Source organism: Cetorhinus maximus, chromosome 20 (genome assembly GCF_964194155.1).
Source record: "Cetorhinus maximus chromosome 20, sCetMax3.hap1.1, whole genome shotgun sequence".
NCBI classification, from domain to species: Eukaryota; Metazoa; Chordata; class Chondrichthyes; order Lamniformes; family Cetorhinidae; genus Cetorhinus; species Cetorhinus maximus.
In genome coordinates this window covers 79022015-79046356 of record NC_135898.1, presented here as the reverse complement: position 1 = coordinate 79046356, position 24342 = coordinate 79022015, and the positions used below count along the sequence as shown (strand labels likewise).

General features: G+C 47.6%; 1 protein-coding gene across 1 annotated transcript in view; it reads left to right on the top strand.

The window, feature by feature from the left end:
* Nucleotides 1-410: 410 nt before the first annotated feature.
* The window catches only part of rrp12 (ribosomal RNA processing 12 homolog), a 56895-nt gene continuing 32963 nt past the window's right edge, over nucleotides 411-24342 (top strand). Inside the window, exons 1-11 of the mRNA XM_078564965.1 lie at nucleotides 411-615; nucleotides 1397-1629; nucleotides 3338-3421; nucleotides 4231-4307; nucleotides 16194-16299; nucleotides 16420-16536; nucleotides 17942-18080; nucleotides 18315-18442; nucleotides 22430-22528; nucleotides 22795-22886; nucleotides 23654-23765. Coding sequence (XP_078421091.1) covers nucleotides 477-615; nucleotides 1397-1629; nucleotides 3338-3421; nucleotides 4231-4307; nucleotides 16194-16299; nucleotides 16420-16536; nucleotides 17942-18080; nucleotides 18315-18442; nucleotides 22430-22528; nucleotides 22795-22886; nucleotides 23654-23765 — 1326 coding nt within the window. The 5' untranslated portion in view covers nucleotides 411-476. The remainder of the gene's footprint in view (nucleotides 616-1396; nucleotides 1630-3337; nucleotides 3422-4230; nucleotides 4308-16193; nucleotides 16300-16419; nucleotides 16537-17941; nucleotides 18081-18314; nucleotides 18443-22429; nucleotides 22529-22794; nucleotides 22887-23653; nucleotides 23766-24342) is intronic.

Below are 24342 nucleotides of genomic sequence, written 5' to 3'. Positions count from 1 at the left end.
GGCCACAGGGAGAAGTGTGACTGCAGTTCCGCTGCAGGCCACAGGGGGCGGTGTGGGTGCAGTTCCGCTCCAGGCCACAGGGGGCGGTGTGACTGCAGTTCCGCTCCAGGCCACAGGGGGCGGTGTGCGTACAGTTCCGCTCCGGGCCACAGGAGGCGATGTGCGTGCAGTTCCGCTCCGGGCCACAGGAGGCGATGTGCATGCGGTTCCGCTCCGGGCCACAGGGGGCGGTGTAAGTGCAGTTCCGCTCCGCGACACAGGGGGCGGTGTAAGTGCAGTTCCGCTCCGGGCCACAGAGGGCGGTGTAAGTGCAGTTCCGCTCCGGGGCACAGGGGGCGGTGTAAGTGCAGTTCCGCTCCGGGCCACAGGGGGCGGTGTAAGTGCAGTTCCGCTCCAAGCCACAGGGCGGAGTGTGTACCTGGTGCTCGCTGGCTGGAGCCTGGGCCTCAGTTCGAGCCGGGGGCTGGTCGGAGAGGATGGTGCGGAGCGGGCGGTTGCGATCTGGAGTGAAGCCCAAGCTGAAGCGCTGGCGGAAAGGGCAGAGCAGCGAGTCCAACCCGGAGACACACCGCTTCCGGGAGGCCGCGCGGAGCCGCTTCTTCAGCAAACCGGCAGGTGAGAGGCTGAGGCCCCGGCGCCTGGAATTCGGCCTTGGGCGGCAGGAAAAGCCGAGGCTTCAAGCGCACGTGTGGGAGGCGTGTGGCCGAGTTCAGGCGCAGTAACACCGCCCGCACCCTAATCAGGCTTCCCTCACAGACCGGCCGCCGGCCTCCAGCCCGGGGTAAAGCTCCCTCTCCCCCAGCCAGGTCACTGTCCACTCTCCTGTGCTCGGTCACTTGGATTATGTTTTGCCTGTGGGCCCCAGGCTCTGCCCCGGGTGGGGGGAGAAGGTGGATTGTGTTGCTCGGTTTGGGATTGGCTGGAGAGGGAGCGGAGAGGAGTGTGGCTGCCCAGCGGGTGCTGGCTGTTGGAGTTCTAGCTTTTGTCACGGGTGCTAGCAGTTGATGGGCCGAGTTACCTGACACTAACTGATAGGCCTGGGACCGGTGTAACTTTATCTCTGGGTTGTGGAGACGCTGCTGGAGAGACCGAGCTCAGTGTAAGAGACGGTGAGGAGACAGCTGATCTCTGTGTTTGGCTCAATGTGAAGGCGAGCAGGCAGGTGGTCTATGTTGCTCAGTAAATCTGACGTGGTAAATGCGGGCTCACTCTTAAATTTTAAGAATAAATTGGATAGATACATGGATGGGAGAGGTCTGGAGGGTTATGGACTGGGTGCAGGTCAATGGGACTAGCAGAATATTATTTCGGCACAGACTAGAAGGGCCGAATGGCCTGTTTTTCTGTGCTGTAGTGTTCTATGGTTCTAACTTCTGACCTTGTGTGTTTCCTCCAGGAAAGAGTGATCTGACGGTAGATGTACTGAAACTGCACAATGAGCTCCAGTCCAACAGTTTATCATTTGGCCCAAGAGAGACTTTGGCAGAAGAGCCTCTTGCTGAGTGTGAAGAAGGTGCCCTCACAGAGAAAACCTCCGGCACCTTCCTCAGTGGACTGTCTGATTGCAGCAACCTGACATTTAGTCGAGTTCAGCGCTTTTGGGAATCCAACTCAGCAGACCACAGAGAGGTGAGTGTGGACTACACTTTTCCAGAGCCAGGTACTCAGGGCATTGTGTGAGTGCTGTTCATCTGTGACGCTGAACAGTGAGTGCGGAGTTATTCAATTCTTGCTGAGACAAAAGGCCTTATTGAGGCCTCAGTGTTCAAGTAGAGATGCTGGGACTTGACCACGAACAAGGACAGTGTGTCCATTCGTACACTCTGCGCATTGTATTCACACACACCCTGCGCGTTGTATTCACACACACCCTGCGCGTTGTATTCACACACACCCTGCGCGTTGTATTCACACACACCCTGCGCGTCGTATTCACACACACCCTGCGCGTCGTATTCACACACACCCTGCGCGTCGTATTCACACACACCCTGCGCGTCGTATTCACACACACCCTGCGCGTCGTATTCACACACACCCTGCGCGTCGTATTCACACACACCCTGCGCGTCGTATTCACACACACCCTGCGCGTCGTATTCACACACACCCTGCGCGTCGTATTCACACACACCCTGCGCGTCGTATTCACACACACCCTGCGCGTCGTATTCACACACACCCTGCGCGTCGTATTCACACACACCCTGCGCGTCGTATTCACACACACCCTGCGCGTCGTATTCACACACACCCTGCGCGTCGTATTCACACACACCCTGCGCATCGTATTCACACACACCCTGCACGTTGTATTCACACACACTCTGCGCGTTGTATTCACACACACACACCCTGCGCGTTGTATTCACACACACTCTGCGTGTTGTATTCACACACACCCTGCACGTTGTATTCACACACACCCTGCGCGTTGTATTCACACACACTGCGCGTTGTATTCACACACACTGCGCGTTGTATTCACAGACACCCTGCGCGTTGTATTCACACACACCCTGCGCGTTGTATTCACACACACCCTGCGCGTTGTATTCACACACACCCTGCGCGTTGTATTCACAGACACCCTGCGCGTTGTATTCACACACACCCTGCGTGTTGTATTCACACACACCCTGCGCGTTGTATTCACACACACCCTGCGCATTGTATTCACACACACCCTACGCGTTGTATTCACACACACCCTGCGCGTTGTATTCACACACACACCCTGCGCGTTGTATTCACACACACACCCTGCGCGTTGTATTCACACACACACCCTGCGCGTTGTATTCACACACACACCCTGCGCGTTGTATTCACACACACACCCTGCGCGTTGTATTCACACACACACCCTGCGCGTTGTATTCACACACACACCCTGCGCGTTGTATTCACACACACACCCTGCGCGTTGTATTCACACACACACCCTGCGCGTTGTATTCACACACACACCCTGCGCGTTGTATTCACACACACACCCTGCGCGTTGTATTCACACACACACCCTGCGCGTTGTATTCACACACACACCCTGCGCGTTGTATTCACACACACACCCTGCGCGTTGTATTCACACACACACCCTGCGCGTTGTATTCACACACACACCCTGCGCGTTGTATTCACACACACCCTGCGCGTTGTATTCACACACACTCTTGCACATGGTATTCACACACTGCGCATTGTATTCGCACACACTCTGTGCACTGTATTCACACACTGCGCTGTATTTCAGTGTACTGAATTTGTAAACAGCTGGTGTGCTGCATGTGCGAACTGAGAGAGTTCATACTGACTGCGTCTGTTTGCTTCCCAGATTTGTGCCATTTTGGCTGCTGTTACTGAGGTGATTCGCTCTCAAGGTGGAAATGAGACAGAGACAGAATATTTTGCAGCTTTGGTAAGTTTTCATCTCGTGCTCCTCATCTCTTTACCCACCCGTGACTGTCATCTCCACTGGTGACCTGTAATGGCGAGGTGAGGGAGGTCTCAGCTTTATAAAATGATTCTTCTCAGACAAGGCACGTTTCAGACCCAGTTGTTTTTTGTCAATTCCACCCCCCCCCCCCTTCCCCTTGGACTGATTGGAGGAGGGTAAGGATATATTTCTGGGCGGCGGTGGGCTGATCTCTCTGGGTGTGCCTGAGAGGTTGGGGGTCTCTGAGTGATCAGGCTGTTTTTTGGACTGTGAATTGTGCACGGGAACAGGGTATTACATTCACCAGTGAACTGTGTCCGTGCTCCCCAGTCTCATCCAGTAGAAATTTGGCCATCCACAGAATACAATGAAAACATTGCAGGCTGGGCACTAATTTTGATACAAATACTGTGCACGCAATCTGCAAAAACAAGGGTATATTTATTTAATGCCAAAAGATTAAAGTTCACTTGTTTGCTGTGTGAATGATTGTTCAGACCCAATGACAGAGCCTGTTACTTATTGTTTATTTGCCAATCAGAAATGCAGTTAGCCATATTGGGATTTTCTAGAGTCACACTTGGAGGCACTTGTCTTAGTCCCACAGGAGTGCTGGATGAAGAAAGATGTGTTGTGAAGGCTTTATGGTTATGGAACTCACAGACCAAGTAAAGACCCTCCACAAGAAGGGACGTTGTGATTAATTGTTGCCATGTAGAACAGAAGGCAGTGAATGTGATAGCTGTGTGAACCCCCAGCCTGACTATCTCATGTTCATGTCTCTCTGCCAGATGACCACGATGGAAGCGGTTCAATCCGAGGAGTCAGTTGCGGCTGTTGCCTACCTGCTGAATCTGGTAATGAAACGGTAAGTGCAAACAGTGCAGAGTTCTGGGGCGTTGGTGAGTATGGTGTGGTGAGTCTGAGTGGCATTATGGGTGGAAATTGCAGCAATGCTGGCCATAATTTTCCAATATCCCTTAGGTACAGGAGTACCAGAGGACTGGGAAATTGCAAAAGGAGGATGAGGGATAAACCCAGCAACTGTAGTCAGTTTAACCTCGTGGTGGGAAGCTTTTAGAAACAATATTCCGGGACAATGTTCACTGTCACTTAGATGAATGTGGATTAATTAAGAACAGCCAGCCACAGACTTGTTAAAGGCAAATCATGTTTAACTTGATTTGAGTTTTTTGATGAGGGCAATGCAGTTGTTGTCTATATGGACTTCCGCTTTGATGAAGTGCCACATAATAGGATTGTCAGCAAACTTAAAGCCCATCAAATAAAAGGGACATGGATATGAAGTTGGCTCAGTGAAAGGAAAGAAGAGTTGCTTTTTGGACTAGAAGAGGGTGCCTCGTCTGGTTTCCCAGGGGTCAGTATTGGGGCCACTGCTTTTCTTGATCAATATTAATGAACAAGACTTGGGTTACAGAGCACAATTTCAAAATTTGGGGATGACACAAAACTTGGAGTTATTGTGAACTGTGAGGATAGTGATAGGCTTCAAAAGGATGTAGACAGATTGGTGGAATGGGGGGAAAATGGTAGATGAAATTTGATGCAGAGAAGTGTAAAGTGATTCATTTTGTAGGAAGAATGTGGAGAAACAATATAAAACAAAGGAAACTTTTCTAAAAGGAGTCCAGGAGCAGAGGAACCTATGTGTACATATACATAAGTCATGGAAGGTGACAGGACAAGTTGAGAGAGTGGTTACAAGTATAAAACATCACTTTTTAAAATTCATTCATGGGGATGTGGGCGTTGCTGCCTAGGTCAGCATTTATTGCCCATCCCTAGTTGCCCTTGAGAAGGTGGTGGTGAGCTGCCTTCTTGAATCACTGCAGTCCATATGGTAGGTACACCCACAGTGCTGTTAGGGAAGGAGTTCCAGGATTTTGATCCAGCCACAGTGAAGGAACTGTGAGTGGCTTGGAGGGAGACTTCCAGGTGGTGGTGTTCCCATCTGTCTGCTGCCCCTGTCCTTCAAGGTAGTAGTGGCCGTGGGTTTGGAAGGTGCTGTCTAAGGAGCCTTGGTGAATTCCTGCAGTGCATCTTGTGGATGGTATACACTGCTGCTGCTGTGCATCGGTGGTGGAGGGAGTGAATGTTTGTGGATGTGATGCCAATCAAGCGGGCTGCTTTTTCCTGGACGGTGTCCAGCTTCTTGAGTGTTGTTGGAGCTGCACTCATGCAGGAGAGTAATCTATCATGCTCCTGACTTGTGCCTTGTCGATGGTGGACAGGCTTTGGGGAGTCAGGAGGTGAGTTCCCCGTCACAGGATTCCTACCCTCTGACCTGCTCTTGTAGCCACAATATTTATATGGCTAGTCCAGTTCAATTTCTAGTCAATGGTAACCCCCAGGCTGTAGATAGTGGGGATTCAGTGATGGTAACACCATTGAATGTCAAGGGGCAATGGTTAGATTCTCTCTTGTTGGGAATGGCCATTGCCTGGCACTTGTGTGGTGCGAATGTTACTTGCCACTTGTCAGCCCAAGCCTGGATATTGTCCAGGTCTTGCTGCATTTGGACATGGACTGCTTCAGTATCTGAGGAGTCGTGATTGGCGCTGAACATTGTGCAATCGTCAGCGAACATCCCCACTTCTGACCTTATGATGGAAGGAAGGTCATTGATGAAGCAGCTGAAGATGGTTGGGCCTAGGGCACTACCCTGAGGAACTATTAATAAGGGCATAGAGTATAAAAGCAAGGAGATTATGTTAAATCTGTATAGAACACTGGTTCAACCTGAACTGGAATATTGCGTCCAGTGCTGGGTGTCACACTTTAGGAAGGGTGGGAAGGCATTTGTAAGAGTGCAGAAAAGATTTGCAGAAAAGGAAAGAGAATTGTTCCAGGGATTAGAAACTTCAACAAAGGGGCGAGAAGAAGATTGGAGAAACCTTCTTTCGAGAAGAGATGGTTGGGAGGAGTTTTGATAGAAATGTTCAAAATCATGAGGGGGTCTGGGCAGAGTAGAAAGAGAGAAACTGTTCCCACTGGTGGAAGGATCAAGAACCAGAGGACACAGATTCAAGGTGAATGGCAAAAGAACCAAAGGCGACATAAGGAAAAACATTCTACACACCGAATGGTTAGGATATGGAATGCACTTCCTGGGAGCGTTATGGGAGGTTATGCTGGAACTGTATAAAACGCTGGTTACGCCACAACTGGAATACTGCATGCAATCCTGGTCACCACATTATAGGAAGAATGTGATTACACTGGAGAGGGTGCAGAGGAGAGTTACCAGGATGCTGCCTGGGCTGGAGGGTCTGAGCTATGAGAAAAGATTGGATAGGCTGGGGTTGTTTTCCTTGGAGCAGTGAGGGTTGAGAGGGGACCTGAGAGGCATATAAGATTATGAGGGGCATAGATAGGGTGGATAGGAAGGCACTTTTCCCATTAGTCGAGGGGTCAATAACCTGGGGGCATAGATTTAAGGTAAGAGGTAGAAGGCTAAGAGGGGAGTTGAGGAGAAATTTTTTCACCCAGAGGGTGGTGGGAGTCTGGAACTCACCGCCTGCAAGGGTGGTTGAGTCAGAAACTCTCGTAACATTTAAGAAGTATTTAGATATTCACTTGAGTTGCCATAGCCTCCAGTGCTGTAAAATGGGATTAATGTTGTCAGATCTTTGTTGACTGGCGCAGACACAATGGGCTGAATGGCCTCGTCTGTGCTGTAAATGTCTATGAGTCTAAATTTACTCATGGCTTTCAAAAAGAATTGGATGATTATCTGGAAACTAAAATTTGCAGGGCAATGGGACAAGCTTACCTGGGCACAGCTGGCAGGGGTTCAGTGGACTGAATGCCCTCCTCCTGTGCTGCAATCATTCTCTGGGGTTTACTGAAGATGTAACTGGCAGAGTAGATAAAGAGGAACTGATGGATATGGTCTATATGGGTTTTTAAAAAATATTCTGTAGGTGCCACACCAAAGATTGTTGCACAAGGGCTCATGTCATTGGGGGTATTGTATTATCATGGATAGAGAATTGGTTCAAGACTAGAAAACAGTATGAGTAAAGGGAACATTTTCAGGTTCCCAGGCAGTAACTAGTGGAGAGTTGCGATGGACAGTGCTGAGGCCTCAGCTTTTACAATCTATAACAATGAGTTAGATGAAGTTTAATGTACAATGTTCAAATTTGCTGATGATACAATGCTCTGTGGGAAGGTAAAAGTGAGGAGGTCACAGTCTGCAAAGGGATAAAGGTAGATTAAGTGCGTAGACAAGAAGTTGGCAGATGAAGTTTACTCTGAGGAATTCTTTAAAAATGTATTAATTCATGGGATGTGGACATCGCTGGCTCAGCCAGCATTTATTGCCCGTCCCTGCAGTCCATGTGGTGTAGGTACACCCACAGTGCTGTTAGGGGCAAAGTTCCGGGATTTTGACCCAGGAACAGTGAATGAACGGTGATATATTTCCAAGTCGGGATGGTGTGGACTTGGAGGGAACTTCCAAGTGGTGGTGTTCCCATGCACCATCTGCCCATGTCCTTCTAGGTGGTAGGTTTTGAATCCTTACCTGGCCTGATCTACTGTGACACCAGACCACAGCAACGTGGTTGACTCAGCTGCCCTCTGAAATGGTTTAGCAAGCCGCACAGTTATATCAAACCACAACAAAAAAGTTGATGAGGAACGAAGCAGGATGGAACACCCGACATTAACCTAGGCACTGGAAACAACAACGGCAAACCCAGGCCCGTCAACCCTGTAAAATCCTCCTTACTAACATCTGGGGGCTAGTGCCAAAATTGGGAGAGCTGTCTCACAGACTACTCAAGAAACAGCCTGACAGTCATACCTTACAGACAATGTCCCAGACACTACCATCACCATCCCTGGGTATGTTCTGTCCCACCAGCAGGATAGACCCAGCAGAGGTGGCAGCACAGTGGTGTACATTCAGGAGGGAGTTGCCCTGAGAGTCCTCAACACTGACTCCGGACTCCATGAAGTCTCATGGCATCAGGTCAAACGTCGGCAAGGAAACCTCTTGCTGATTACCATGTACCACCCTCCCTCAGCTGATGAATCAGTACTCCTCCATGTTAAAACCTCTTGGAGGAAGCACTGAGGGTGGCAAGGGCGCAGAATGTACTCTGGGTGGGGGACTTCAATATCCATCACCAAGAGTGGCTTGGGATCACCACTACTGACCGAGCTGGCTGAGTCCTAAAGGACATAGCTGCTAGACTGAGTCTGCATGGGAACCAACAAGAGGAAACAACCGACTTGACCTCATCCTCTCCAATCTTACCCAATTACCCTTGCAAGGTAAAATCGGGCAAAGTCAGCATGGTTTCATCAAGGGAAGGTCATGCCTGACAAATGTTAGAATTCTTTGAGGAGGTAACGAGTAGGTTAGACAAAGGCGAGCCAATGGATATTATCTACTTGGACTTCCAGAAGGCCTTTGACAAGGTGCCGCACAGGAGGCTGCTCAGTAAGATAAGAGCCCATGGTGTTAGAGGCAAAGTACTAGCATGTATAGAAGACTGGCTGTCTGGCAGGAGGCAGAGAGTGGGGATAAGGGGGTCCTTCTCAGGATGGCGGCCGGTGACTAGTGGAGTTCCGCAGGGGTCAGTGTTGGGGCCACAACTTTTCACTTTATATATTAATGATCTAGATGAAGGAACTGAGCGCATCCTGGCTAAATTTGCAGATGATACAAAGATAGGTGGAGGGACAGGTAGTATTGAGGAGGCGGGGAGGCTGCAGAAGGATTTGGACAGGTTAGGAGAATGGGCAAAGAAGTGGCAAATGGAATACAACGTGAGCAAGTGTGAGGTCATGCACTTTGGTAGGAAGAATAGAGGCATAAACTATTTTCTAAATGGGGAGAGAATTCGGAAATCTGGAGTGCAAAGGGACTTGGGAGTCTTAGTCCAGGATTCTCTTAAGGTTAACTTGCAGGTTGAGTCGGTAGTTAGGAAGGCAAATGCAATGTTGGCATTTATTTCGAGAGGACTAGAATATAAAAGCAGGGATGTGCTGCTTAGGCTTTATAAGGCTCTGGTCAGACCACATTTAGAATATTGTGAGCAATTTTGGGCCCCGTATCTCAGGAAGGATGTGCTGGCCCTGGAGAGGGTCCAGAGGAGGTTCATGAGAACGATCCCAGGAATGAAAGGCTTAACATATGAGGAACGTTTGAGGACTCTGGGTCTATACTCGATGGAGTTTAGAGTATGAGGGGGGATCTGATTGAAACTTACAGAATACTGAAAGGCCTGGATAGAGTGGACGTGGGGAAGATGTTTCCATTAGTAGGAGAGACTAGGACCCAAGGGCACAGCCTCAGTAAAGGAAAGACCTTTTAGAACAGAGATGAGGAGAAACTTCTTTAGCCGGAGAGTGGTGAATCTATGGAATTCATTGCCACAGAAAGCTGTAGAGGCCAGGTCATTGAGTGTATTTAAGACCGAGATAGATAGGTTCTTGATTGGTAAGGGGATCAAAGGTTACGGGAAGAATGCGGGAGAATGGGGTTGAGAAACTTATCAGCCATGATTGAATGGCAGAGCAGACTCGATGCGCCGAATGGCCTAATTTCTGCTCCTATGACAGATGCATCTGTCCATGACAAATATTGATAGGAGTGACCACCGAACTGTCCTTGCGGAGACCAAGTCCCATTTTCACATTAAGGATACCCTCCATTATGTTATGTGGCACTACCACTGTGCTAAATAGGATAGATTTTGAACAGATCTCACCACTCAAAACTGGGCATCCATGAGGCGCAGTGGGCCATCAGCAGCAGAATTGTACTCAACCACAATCTGTAACTTCTGGGCCCGGCATATTCCCCCGCTCTACCATCACCATCAAGCCAGGGTATTAACCCAGGTTCAATGAAGAGTGCAGGATGGCATGCCAGGAGCAGCATCGGACACACCTAAAAATGAGGTGTCAACCTGGTGAAGCTGTAACTCAGGACTACTGATGTGCCAAACAACGGAAGTAACAAGTGATAGATGGAGCTAAGCAATCCAACATCCAATGGATTAAGACTAAGCTCTGCAGTCCTGCTGCATCCATTCATGAATTGTGGTGGACAATTAAGCAACTCACTGGAGGAGGAAGGTCCACAAATGTTCCCATCCTCAATGATGGGGGAGCCCAGCATGTCAGTGCAAAAGATAAGGTTGAAGCTTTCATAACAGTCTTCAGCCAGAAGTGCCGAGTGGATGATCCATTTTGGCCCCCTCTGGAGGCCCCCAGCTTCGCAGATGTCAGTCTTCAGCTAATTGGATTCACTCCGTGTGATATCAAGAAACGGCTGAAGGTGCTGAATAGTGCAAAGGCTATGGGTCCTCACTACATTCTGACAATAGTGCTGAAGACTTGTGCTCCATAACTTGCCGCACCCCTAGCCAAGCTGTTCCAGTACAGCTACAACAATGGCATCCACCCGGCTATGTGGAAAGTTGACCCGGTATGTCTTGTACACAAAAAGCAGGACAAATCCAACCCAGCCAGTTACAACCCCATCAGTCTACCCTCGATCATCAGTAGAGTGATGGAATGTGTCATCAGCAGTGCTATCAAATGGCACTTAGCAATAACCCGCTCACTGACGCTTAGTTTGGGTTCTGTCAGGGCCACTCAGCTCCTGACTTCATTACAGCCTTGGTCCAAACATGGACAGAAGAGCTGAACTCCCGAGGTGAAGTGTGAGTGACTGCCCTTGACATCAAGGCAACATTTGTCCAAGTGTGATATTGAGGAGCCCTAGCAAAACTGGAGTGGGAATCGCGGAAAACTCTCCACTAGTTGGAGTCATATCTAGCGAAAAGGAAGGTGGTTGTGGTTGTTGGAGGTCAGTGTTATGATATGGCAGGTGGTAATTGCTGGCCTGATCAAATCCCAAAGGGAAACTTGGCCAAATTTGTCTTCCCCAGCATATTCCCACAAATAGCTTTGTGTGACTGCATGAGCTTTTCCAAATTACTTTGACACTTGTCTGGAAGGTAACTCAATATTACATTTACATTTTTAAACGCTCCTTCATTGTCCAATTTAATCTGAGGAAAATTAATTTCAGAATCCTTCATTTCTATCTCCTTTTCCTTACCTACCACTACTAAAACCTCCTTTTGGTTACCTTTCCTGTCAAAGTACTTTTTAAGCATATTTACATGACACACCCTCTGGTTCTTTCTTCCATTTGGAGTATTTATTAAATAATTAACTTCATTCAGTCTCTTTTCAATCCAGTGAGGCCCACTGAACCTTGCTTTTAGTGGCACCTGACACTGGGAACCAGACTAACACCTACTCTCCAGCAATAAAACTGCAAGCTTTTGCCCTCTTATCTGCACGTGTCTTTATCACTTGCTGTAGTATCTTTACATGTTCCTTAGCTACCTCACATGCTCTGTTCAATCACTCTCTGAATTTTATCACATTACCCTGGGGAGAGTCGTTTCCAAACTTTGACCAACTAGTTTTTCATGAATCAAGTGGCCCCCTTACTTCATGACCATAGAGTAATTCAAAAGGACGAAACCCTGTTAATTCATTAGGAACACCCCTAAAAGCAAATAACAAGAATGGAATCCCTCGATCCCAGTCTTGTGGGTAGCCTTGACCATATGCTCTCATCATAGTTTTTAAAGTTTGATGCCATCTCTCTGAAGCACCCTGTGATTCAGGATGATAAGCTGAGGACTTAAACAGCTTTATTTCTAGGCTGTTCGCTACTTCCTTGAACCCTGATCCAACTGTGTTTCTTTTGGTAACCCATACCTTGTAAAATAATTGGTCACCTCCTCTACAATTCTCTTTGCTGTAATATTTTGTAAAGTTATCGCTTCCGGAAACCTTGAAAACACATCCATAATTGTCAGCAAGCACTGATTTCCACTTTTGGCCCTACACAATCAATCAGGACCCTGGTAAAAGGCTCCTTCAATGCTCGAATCGGAATTAAAGATGCAGGTTTAATCACTGCTTGAGGTTTTGCTGTAACCGGACATGTGCGACATGTTCTACAGAATTTGACTGCATCTTTATGCAATCCAGATCAATAAAAATGTTTTTGTATTTTTAGCCTTAGTTTTCCTAATGTCCAGCTATTGGAATTTCCTGAGCCACTCTCAATATTTCATTTCTGTATCCAGCTGGCATTATTATTTGATCTACCACCACCCACTTTTCAACTGCTGAGTATGAAACGGTCTCCATTTTCTCATTAACGTTATTTTTAAGGTCATAACACTGGGACACCTGCCTCCACCTCAGAATAATCTGTCAAATATAACTGCTTTATTTGTGGATCTTTCTGCTGTAACTCCACTACTTTCACTGAGCTAAACACTTCAGCTTCACTCTCTCCAACATTCTCCTCCTGAACAATCTTTACAAAGACAGACCCTGCTGACTGGATGTCAGCGTCCTTCCCTTGTCTTTAGACATCTCCTCTTCCTGTTTTAACCTGTGAGTTTGTGATCTCTTTACTATACAATCTATAAATAATCCAGGATGCTCTTCCTGCAACATCTCTGTTGATTGTGTCTCCACGGGCTGCTCGACTACAGTAGGCATCACCGATATCTGTGACACAGCTATATCATTTCCCAGGATAAATTGAACCCCTGCAATGGGCAATTTTTCCACTACCCGAACAATCACCTTGCCTGTTTTCAACTTACTTTTTTAAATTTACCTTACACAATGGAATATGTTTAGTTTCTCCATGAAATCTAGGTATTAATACTCTTTCCTGCAAGTCCCCCCTCTGGACAACAAATAACACTACCCCATAACATTAAGGACTGACTAGCCCCCATGTCCTTTAAATTTTGGTACCTTTACCTGGTCCACCTTGTTCACATGGAAAGACTTTCCCTTCATATATAAAGTCTTTAAACATTTCTATAACCTGCCCTTCAGAGAACTCCCTTGGGTAAATTGTGAATACATTCCCACTCCTTTACCTACCACTGATTCTTCCTACTCCAGCTTTACACAAACCACTGGTTTTTCTCGCCTCTGAATCTCCAAACCCACAGCACTTTTATTTCCAGACCTTTTCTGTGTTCCAATTACTGCAATAGATTTTTTCCTGTAACCTCCAACACATTGACGTTGTGTGCCCAACCTTATTACAATGGCAACTTTTAAGTCTTCAAGTGTCACTTCTACCCTCAGCACTTTTCTGGTCTGAGGTGAAGTTTCCTGAGAATTCCCAGCTGTCCCTTCTCTTCCCTGGCTACCTGCCTTCCTTTCACCTTCCCACGTTCTGTCCTTGGATTTAAAAGGGTGACGGAAAAAAGGAACTGCTCTATGGACTAGCTCATAATCATCAGCTATCTCTGCTACTTGCCTTGCCGGTTTAACCTACTGTTCTTCCACATGGCTTCTAACTACCGAAGGAAGTGAATCTTTAAAGCCTTGCAAAATAATTAGCTCTCTAAGAGCTACATATGTTGTCTCTACCTTTAATGCCTGTATCCGCTTCTCTGGGGTGGCTGGAAGCTGCTTCTTCACAAGTCTGTCTTCACACAGTCCACCTTTCAAGATCGCACATCACTCACATACAACTTTCAATCTTTCCTTAAATATATTTCTCCCCTTTGATCTCTAAATCCCATAGTTTCAACCGTGCTTTGGAAGTCACTTTTCCCAGAATAGAAAACTGACTGTCTTCAGTTTAATTAAATTAGTCACACACACAAACATACACACACAAGCTTGCTTTGGTACCCCACAGTGATATTAGGAAAAAAATGAAATTTCCTTTACAATCAGTCATCTCAGTCCTGGCTAATCATTGCATGAGTTCCTCGGGGTTGTGTCCTAGGCCCAGCCACCTTCAGCTGCTTCATCAAAGACCGACCCTCCACCTTAAGGTCAGAAGTGGGGATGTTCAGTACCATTGTTAACTTCTCAAGAATTGAAGCAGTCCATGTCCATATGCAGCAAGACCTGGACAACATTCAGGCTTGGGCTGGTAAGTGGCAAGTAGCATCAGTGCCTCAAGTGCTAGGCAATGACTATCTTCAACAAGAGAGAATCCAACCATCTCCCCAAGATATTCAATGGCATTACCATTGCTGAATCCCCCACTATCAACATCCTGGGGGTTACCATTGACCAGAAACTGAACTGGACTAGCCATATAAATACTGTGGCTACACGAGCAGGTCAGAGAATGTAGCAAAGGTTCATTGGATTGATTTCTAGGAGGAGAGCGTTGTCCTATGAGTAGAGATTGAGTTGAATAGGCCTATGGCTCTGGCTTTTAGAAGAATGAGAGGCGATCTCATTGAAACAAGATTCTGAGAGGGTTTGATGGGGTAGATGCTGAGAGATTGTTTCTCTAGGTGAATCTAGAACTGAGGGCAGAGTCTCATGATAATGGGACGGCTAGGACTGAGATAGGAACATAGGACTTAGAAGCAGGAGTAGGCCAACTGGCCCTTTGAACCTGCTTTGCCGTTCAATAAGATCGTGGCTGATCTGGCTATGGCCTCAACTCCACTTTCCTGTCTGTTCCCCATAACCCTTGACTCCCTTGTCTATCAAGAATCTGTCTAATTCAGCCTTGAATAAATTCAATGACCCAGCCTCCATTGCTTTCTGGGGAAGAGAATTCCCCACACTGACAACCGTCCTGAGAGAGAAAAAATTCCTCATCTCAGTCTTAAAAGGTGTCCTCTTATTCTTAAACTGTGACCCCTAGTTCTAGTCTCCTCCATGAGTAGAAACATCCTCCCAGTATCCACCCTATCAAGTCCCCTCAGGATCTTATATTTTTCAATAAGATCACCTCTCACTCTTCTAAACTCCAATGGGTATATACCTGATCTGTTCAACCTTTCTTCATAAGATAACCTCTTCATCCCAGGAATGAGTCCAGTGAACCTTCTCTGAACTGTTTCTAAAGCAATTATATCTTTTTTTCAAATAAGGAGACCAAAACTGTATACAGTGCTCCAGATGTGGTTTCACCAAGGCCCTGTACAGCTGCTGTAAAACTTCCCTACTTTTATATTTCGTTCCCCTTGCAATGAACGTCAACATTCCATTTGCTTCCCTAATCACTTGCTGTACCTGCATACTAACTTTGTGATTCATGTGCCAGGACACCCAGATCCCTCATTACCACCAAATTCTGCAATATCGCTTAATTTAAATATTATACTGCTTTTCTATTCTTCCTGCCAAAGTGAGCAAGTTCGCATTTACCCACATTATGCTCCATCTGCCAAATTTTTGCTCACTCACTTAACCTTTGCAGATTCTCTACCTCCCCTTGACAACTTACTTTCCTACACATCTTGGTGTCATTGGCAAATTTAGCTACCATACATTCGGTCCCTTCATCCAAATCATTGATGTAGATTGTAAATTGTTGAGGTCCCAGCACTGATCCCTGTGGCACTCCACTAGTTAGAGCTTGCCAACCTGAAAAATACCTATTTATCCCTACTCGGCTTCCTGAGGTGAGGGCAAATTTCAGAGGAATGTGAATCTTTGGAATTCTCTACCCCAGAGCATTGTGCATTCTCAGCTCTTGAGCATAATCAGGATAGAACGGTAGACTTTTGGACATAAAGAGAAGTAAGAAATATGGGGGTAGGACAGGAAAGTGAAGTTGATGTGGATCGAGGGGCCAAATGGCCTGCTGCTGCTCCAGTTGTTTATGTGCTCATGCTGTAACTAAGAGTGTCTCTCTTGAATCCAACTGTATAATTATTCTGTTTGTTGATTGCAGTGTTCCTGGTCCTGTCCTAATAAAGAAGTTCTCCGACACAGCAAAAGTTTTTATGAATCTCTTGGCTGCTCAGACGGGCTCAGGATCCACAGCAGCTCTGCGATGGGTGGGTGTGATCTATAAGTGTTTTAATTGAAATGGTTATGTGGTGTTGCCCCATGGTATTCGCACGGTGTTGTAAAAGTGTTGAGTTTTCATTATATGATCTTATTTCCTTGTCCGACAGATTCTCTCCTGCCTCTCCACGCTGCTGCGCAAACAAGATTTGGCTGTTTGGAGCTTCCCCTCGACACTCCAAGTTTACCATGGCCTCCTCAGCTTCACTGTACATGTCAAACCAAAGGTGAGTTGGTCAGTCAGGATCTGAGGTGATGAAATTACTTGGCTGATGGGGTGTTCCTAATCCATCCGGACTGTCACTGGACTGCAGACGCAGAGCAGTGGAGACGAACTGATAGCAGTGGGTCCAGTGGATGGGGAGGCTGAAGCCAGTGTTGGGCACTGCCATTTGGTGTTGGTGGCACTTGTGCCACATAGCCTGTGGGTTACCGGGGAAGAATTGAGCAGGGGCTGCGTTGAGTGGAACAGAGAAGTTCACAAAAATCTCAGGTTTAAAAGTAACAATTGATTTAGCATCAATTGCCATTTGTGGAAGAGAGCTCCAAACTTCCTCCGGCCACTGCATAGAAGTGTTTGCTAATTTCACTCCTCAAAGGTCTGGATCAATTTTTTAGACTCAGTCCCATTGTCCTCAACTCCCCAATCAGCAGAAACAGTTTTTCTCTCTATCTACCCTATCTGTTCCCCTTAATATCTTGGAAACTTGGATCAAATCACATCTTTACCTTGTGAATTCCAAAGAATACAACCATAGTTTATAATCTCGCCTTGTAATTTAACGCTTGGAGTCCAGGAATCATTCTGGTAAATCCACGCTGCACTCCCTCCAATACCAATATATCCTTCCTAGGGTGCCAGCACTGTTCACAGTAACTCCAGGTGTGATCGAACCAGGGCTTTGTATTTCTGTTCATGACATTTTAATGATAAATGTAACGGGCCTGCTAAGCCTCTTTGGGCTCAGTGCCTCCTTGTAATTTTATGCTTCCATCTACAGAGCTTGCAATGCTGCTTTTGTGTCATCGGTAAATTTCTATCCCATCAGCTGGGTTGTTAATGAACACAGTGAATAATTAAGACCCCAACACAGAGCCTTGCAGGACACCAATAGTCACATTATGTCCATTATCTCTACTCTCTGTCTCCTGCCACATTTCTAACCAGGTCAATAATTCTCTTTCAATTCCATGAGCTTCAATTTTAGCTAAGTCTCTTATGAAGGACTTGATCAGATGTTTTCTGGAAGTCTATAAAAATTTAATCCATAGACATTCTGCTGTACACTGCTTTGAACTTTTTGAAGAAGTGACCAATTAGGTTTCTCAGGCAATGCCCTGCCCTTATCAAATCTCATCAGCCGAAAATATTTCAAGGTATTCACCCTATCCTTAATTATACATTATAATAATTTTCCAACATTAGATGTTAGCCTAATTGATCTATAATTCTCTGGTTTCCCCCTCACCTTTCTTAATAGCCGAGTGACATGAGCAATGTTCCTGTCTAAAGGGATCGTTTCCTAAACGAGAGATGCTGTATGTGGGACCAGGCAGATACTGTGTGTGAAGTTGCCTTCAGGGCAGTATAATTTCTGAGGTGTTGCTGACTGTTTGCTCCCTCCCACCCAGGTTCGTAAGGAGGCACATCGTGGAATCTGCTCTGTACTAAAGGGAAGTGACTTCATGTTTGGAGACTCGGCTCCGCCCCACCACCCAGCCGCGCAATCAACCGCCAGATTCTGCATAAAGGAGATTGAGGAGTCTGGAGGTTTGTGGTGAGGGAGTAAAGGAGGGTTTCTCTGGGGTGTGGGTTGGTGCTGTCTGGGTGAGGTGGCTGGCCTGGGAGTAGGGAGGCTGCATGGGTGGGTTGGAAACCTGGTTGGAATGGCTGTCGGTTTGGATGGTTGGGATCGGAAGTAGGGCCGATGTATGAATGTTGGCTTGTGGGGGAGCGCTGGTTGGTAATGCCCATTTTTTGAATGGCTGTGTTTGTTTCTTACAGGCAGTGATGAAGGTACTACGACTCTGCACGTGTTGGGTTTGCTGAAGGACGTCCTCCCTTGTTTCCCTGTCAGCTGTGTAAAGTCGTGCTGTGAGATTCTGCTCAGGGTCATGACTCTCAGTCATGTGGTAAGTTGCAAAGTTAAGACTCATAAACCCAAAATTCCTGGTTCCTTTAACTGGACAGGACAGTGAACATTAATCATAGAGGCCATTCTCCCCATCGAATCTACACCTGCTCTTGCAAAGAGCAATTCAGTTAGTCCCACACCCCAAGTCTTTCCCCATACCCCTTTAATTCTCCCTCCTTCAGATATTCATCCAATTCCCTTTTGAATACGATTACAGTAAGCTTACTCACTTTAAGTTACCCAGCTAAAAGTTGTTCTGCTTTAATGTCATTTATTCTTTAGGGCCTTTTTTTCAAATTGTGTCACTATTTTTGGTTTTACGTTGCCTGCACTCTGGCCACCATGTGTTGCTCCCGCCTCCCCTATTGCAGCACTCTGGGCCAGCTACCACCATGTTCTGATGCCAGAGCTGCTGCTGCAGTCACCAGAGGCCCAATCTGTGGGGAGAGCACGAGGCCCAAGATCCGGGAGCAGGAACGCAGGGCAAGGACAGGAAGCTGCCAGCTGCTGATCAGGTGATGAAGTATAAGTTACCCAGGGTGGGGGAGGGGTGTGGACGGAGGGAGTGAGACCCCCTGCTTCATCGCGGCCCCGAACCCAGCTCCTTCTGTGGACCCCCCCACCCCGGCTCCTTCCACGCCCGCCTACCCAACCCCATTGGCTCCTTCTTCCAAAGGGAAATTTGGTCAAGCTATCACAACGATTTTGCAATTTATGTTTATCATGAGAAGGTATGTGTACTGAAGCCAGGAGTAAAGATTCCACTACGGCTTTTGGAGATTTTAAATATTAAATTAAAACATTTACTAACAAAAGATAAGAAAGCTTCAACACACGAGATTAAAGTTATACAGTTATATTTCTATGAGATTCCCCCCCTCATTCTTCTGAACTCCAGCACGTATAACACTAACAGACTCAATCTCTCCTCATATGTCAGTCCCGCCATCCCAGGAATCAGTTTGGTAAACCTTCGCTGCACTCCCTCTATAGCAAGAACATCCTTCCTCAGATAAGGAGACAAAACTGCACACAATATTCCAGGTGTGGTCTCACCAAGGCCCTGTACAATTGCAACAAGACATCCCTGTTCCTGTACTCGAATCCTCTGGCTATGAAGGCGAACATACCATTTGCCGCCTTTACCGCCTGCTACACCTGCATGCTTACCTTCAGCGCTTCAACCTCACCAAGACTCTCCAGTATACGATCCCATCAGAACATGGCCCCTGTGCCTGAGCAGTTTTTCTGGGGGGCTGGAAGCTTACCCCGTGTCAATCACCTATCCAAACCCCTCTGACCAATGGATACAGGACATGTACCTGAACTGTGCATGCTTACCTTCAGCGACTGGTATACGAGGACACCCAGGTCTCGTTGCACATTCCCCTCTCTCAATTTATGGTCATTCAGATAATCTGCCTTCCTGTTTTTGCTACCAAAATGGGTAACCTCACATTTATCCACATTATACTGCATCTGCCATGCATTTGCCCACTCACCCAGCTTGTCCAAATCACACTGAAGCATCTCTGCATCCTCCTCACAGCTCACCCTCCCACCCAACTTTGTGTCAGCTGCAAATTTGGAGATATTACTTTTAGCTCCCTCATCTAAATCATTAATATATATTGTGAATAGCTGGGCTCCCAGCACTGATCCCTCCGGTACCCCACTAGTCACTGCCTGCCATTCGGAAAAAGACCCGTTTATTCCTACTCTTTGTTTCCTGTCTGCCAACCAGTTTTCTATCCATCTCAATACACTACCCCCAATCCCATGCACTTTAATTTTACATGCCAGTCTCTTTATGGGACTTTGTCGAAAGCCTTCTGAAAGTCCAAATAAACCACATCCACTGGCTCCCCCTCATCAACTCTACTAGTTACATTCTCGAAAAATCCCAGTAGACTTGTCAAGCGTGAATGTGACAATAGCTGAAGGAGCGTTGGTTCAAGGCGTCCCTGCCTCCCTGGCAGTTACAGAGCTCTTCCTCCATTCCCTCAGCATTCTCCTCTTCTGACTCACTACTGGATTCACCCTCTGTGGCTTTTGGAGCTGCATCAAGATCCTTTTCCTCCAGTGGGTCCCCCCCTGCCAGTGCCAGATTGTGGAGAGCGCAGCGTGTGACCACGATCAGCGACAATCATTTCCGTACAGACAAGGCCAGCCAGGCTGAGCGAGCCAGAGGATTTGCAGCGATTGTTCCCCCGCATCCAGGGTGCAATTGACTGCACGCATGTGGCCATCAAGGTGGCCATCAGCCGGGTGCCTTTGTCAACAGGAAGGGATTCCACTCCATGAACGTGCAGATAATGTCTGACCACAGGATGCAGATTCTGCAAGTCTGTGCAAGTTACCCTGGCAGTCCCCATGACACATATATCCTGAGACATTCCCAACTGCCAAGGCTCTTCAGTGTTCCAGCCTGGCTAGATGGATGAATGGCTGCTGGGTGACGAGGGCTATCCGTTGAAAAGGTGGCTTATGACGCCTCTCTGTCACTCAAGAACCGAGGCAGAGCAGCAGTACAATACGAGTCATGCCTCCACAAGGGCGGTGCTGGAGAGGACAATGCCTGGACCGTTTCGGAGGTCCAGAGCGGGTGTCACGCTAGGTGGGCCTTAATTGGCCAGCCAGCTGAAATAGTGATCATGGGCGGTGGCCGGTTTCCCAGCTGATTCCAAGCCCACCAGCTGACCTGAACATTCAGGCCTTAGTCTCTGTCCTTGAACCCCCTTTAAATTTTACAATTTAGTTTATATTGTCTTCCCTCATTCTTCCTACTAAAGTGCGTTAGGATATTTCTGTATTCCTGACAAGTTTAAGGAATAGTGCATTAAGGATATTATCCACTGGAGATGAGATCCTGTAAATCCAAGTGCAGATGAAGGCAATTTTGGCCTGGTTTTGATTTACTTTTCATATTTCTCAATTATATCTTGTACTTTGATCCATATTTAAATCTGTGCCTCGGGATCCCTGGACCTCTTGTGATCAGGAGATTGAGGCCTCTGTCCTGTGCTTGTTGCTGGGGCGAATGTCCCACTGTTTCCACTTCCTGTTATCAGTTCTCAGCAGATGGCTGTGGGCAGCAGCTATCACTGGTGCTATTTACGATTCACTGGTCACTGAGAGACTCACTTCATTTTGGCAGCTGCTATTCTGAATTGCCCTCGGGTGCTGCCCTGGAGCGCCTCTTGTCAGAGCTGTGGAAATGGGCTGAAGTGAACTCTCTCGTTTCTCTCTGTGAGGTGTGGCGTTCAGTGAGGTGTTGTCAGCTTAGAGTGGAGCCTGCAAGGATTGGCTCTGAAAAGCAGCAGAAGAGTGAGCTCACCCTCCTTATCCCAGTCCAAGGCCTTGCTCCCTCCATGAACATCATCACTCGCTGTTGAAATGTAAATGGAGGCGTTGCAACATCTCATAGAGCAATTGTAGCCCAGGGGTCTTTGCACCCAAACCCTTGCTGCCCCTCCCCGAGACCCTCACTGGCCACCTAGCCCCCCTCCCGTCAAAGAACCTCGCTGGTCCCTTAAGTCCCCCTGAAACCCTCACTGGTCCCCTCAACTCCCCCCGGCAAAGACTCACTGTCCTCCGAGACCCTCGCAGGTCCCCTAAACCCACCTCCCCCAATCTGAGACCCTTGCTGGCCCTGCAACCCACCCCACCGGACTACCTCTGCTCTCCGAGACCCTTACTCCAAACTACCAACCCTCCAAGACCCTCGCTGCTTCCCCCCCAGAGACCCTTACTGGCCCTCAATATCCCCAGACTCTCAGTACCCTCAGAGCCCCTCTCTGCCTTCCCCTCCCCACGGAGCCCCTCGTTGTCCATCCTCCCCACGGACACTCTCGTCGCCCCTCCTCACCCCAAAGACCCTTGTCGGCCCCTCATCCCCCCGGAGACCCTGTTCGCCCCTCCTCCATGCCCCATTCTCCTCGCGGCCGACAGTGCAAGCTCCCATGTCACCCTCTTTGTTTTGCAGATGGTGACGGCGTGTGCAATGCAAGCATTCCACGGACTCTTTGTTGCCAAACCAAACCCAGCAGCCCTGACAGCAGAACTCAACGCTCAGATCATAACTGTGAGTGAAGACCCCAACAATGGGATGGGCGCATGGGTGATTGAGGGAGGGGTGCAAGTGGAGGGGTCAGGGCACAGGTGACCTGGAAGGATTGGGCAGTGTATGTGTTTACCTGGGGTGGGTCGTGAGGTATGAGTAACCCTGGGAGAGGTTGGGTGGCCTATACGTGACCCGGGGACGGGGGGTGTTCACTGGTTTTATGTGAGTGGTGCTGGAGCTTGTGTGTATTGGTTAGCATTTGGATGAGTGCTGTATTTCCTTTTCAGGCTCTGTATGATTATCTGCCGAATGTGAGTGACCTACAGCCTAGCCTGGCCTGGCTCACCACCATGGAGAAAGCTCATATCAACCTGTGCAGGTAGTGAATTTGCTTCAGCAAATGAGTGACAATTTCACCGCACCTGGGGAAGCAGGATAGCATGCAATTCAGGCAGCAGGGAGTGTTTATTTTGGGTTCTGCAGCAGGGCAGAGTTTAGGATGTGGGGTTTATTTTGGGGTCTATAGGGTACGGAGTTTTTTTGGGGTATGTGGTGGGCGGGATTTGTTTTGGGGCCTGTAAAGTACGGGGTTTATTTTGGGGTCTTTGAGTTACGGGGTTTTTTTTGGGGTCTTTGGGTACGGGGTTAATTTTGGGGTCTGTAGGGTACAGGATTTATTTTGGTGTCTGGGGGAACGGGGTTTATTTTGGGGTCTGTAGGGCACGGGGTTTATTTTGGGGTCTGTAGGGTACAGGATTTATTTTGGTGTCTGGGGGAACGGGGTTTATTTTGGGGTCTGTAGGGTACGGGGTTTATTTTGGGATCTGTGGGTGATGGGTTTTATTTTGGGGTCTGTAGGGGAACGGAGTTTATTTTGGGGTCTGTGGGGTATGGGGTTTATTTTGGGGTCTGTAGGATATGGGGTTTATTTTTGGGGTCTGTAGGGTATGGGGTTTATTTTTGGGATCGATAGGTTACAGGGTTTATTTTGGGGTCTGTAAAGTATGCGGTTTATTTTGGGGTCTGCGGGGGACGGTGTTTATTTTGGGTGGTGGTGGTGCGGGATTTTGTTGTCGCCCTGTGCTCATTGATCCTAAGTGTGACTTTTGACCCTCTCATGTACCCACTCTGACCTCCTGTTGTTAGGTTGCAGGATTCGTTATGTTTGGCTCATCTCCCTCGTCTCTTCTCCACAGCCATCAGTTGCCTCCTATCACCTCACTCACAGCTGATGGCAGCCGCAGCAGATACCATGAAGGTGGGCTAGAGTCATTGCCTTTACTGCAAGGTCATTTTTCCCTAGTCACAAAAATATATGGGAATGATCCCTCAGAGGTACCTGGTGCAGGTTTCGAATCAGGTGCTGTAAAGATTTGGTGCAAACAGAACATGTGAGAGAATCAAGTTGATGCACACAAATCATTGTGGCCTGAATTGATGATTGAATTTTTGAGGGCAGAGGAGGTAAACTGTGTAGGTCGGCGTTTGCGGGGTCGGTGTACTGAATGTCTCAACTCCTGTCTACTGTGACCTGAGACCCCAGGTGTTGAGAATCCCTGTAAAATGTTTACAGCACAGAAGGAGGCCATTTGGCTTATCGTGTCTACACTGGCTCTCCAAATGAACATTATGATCTAGTGCCATTGCCCTGCCTTTTCCCCATACACTTGCACATTGTTTCTATTCAAATAACCATCTAATGCCCTCTTGAATGCCTCGATTGAACCTGCCTCCACCACACTTCCAAGCATTGCATTCCAGACTTGAACCACTTGCTGTGTGAAAAAGTTTTTTCTCATGTCACATTTGCATCTTTTGCAAATCGCTTGAAATCT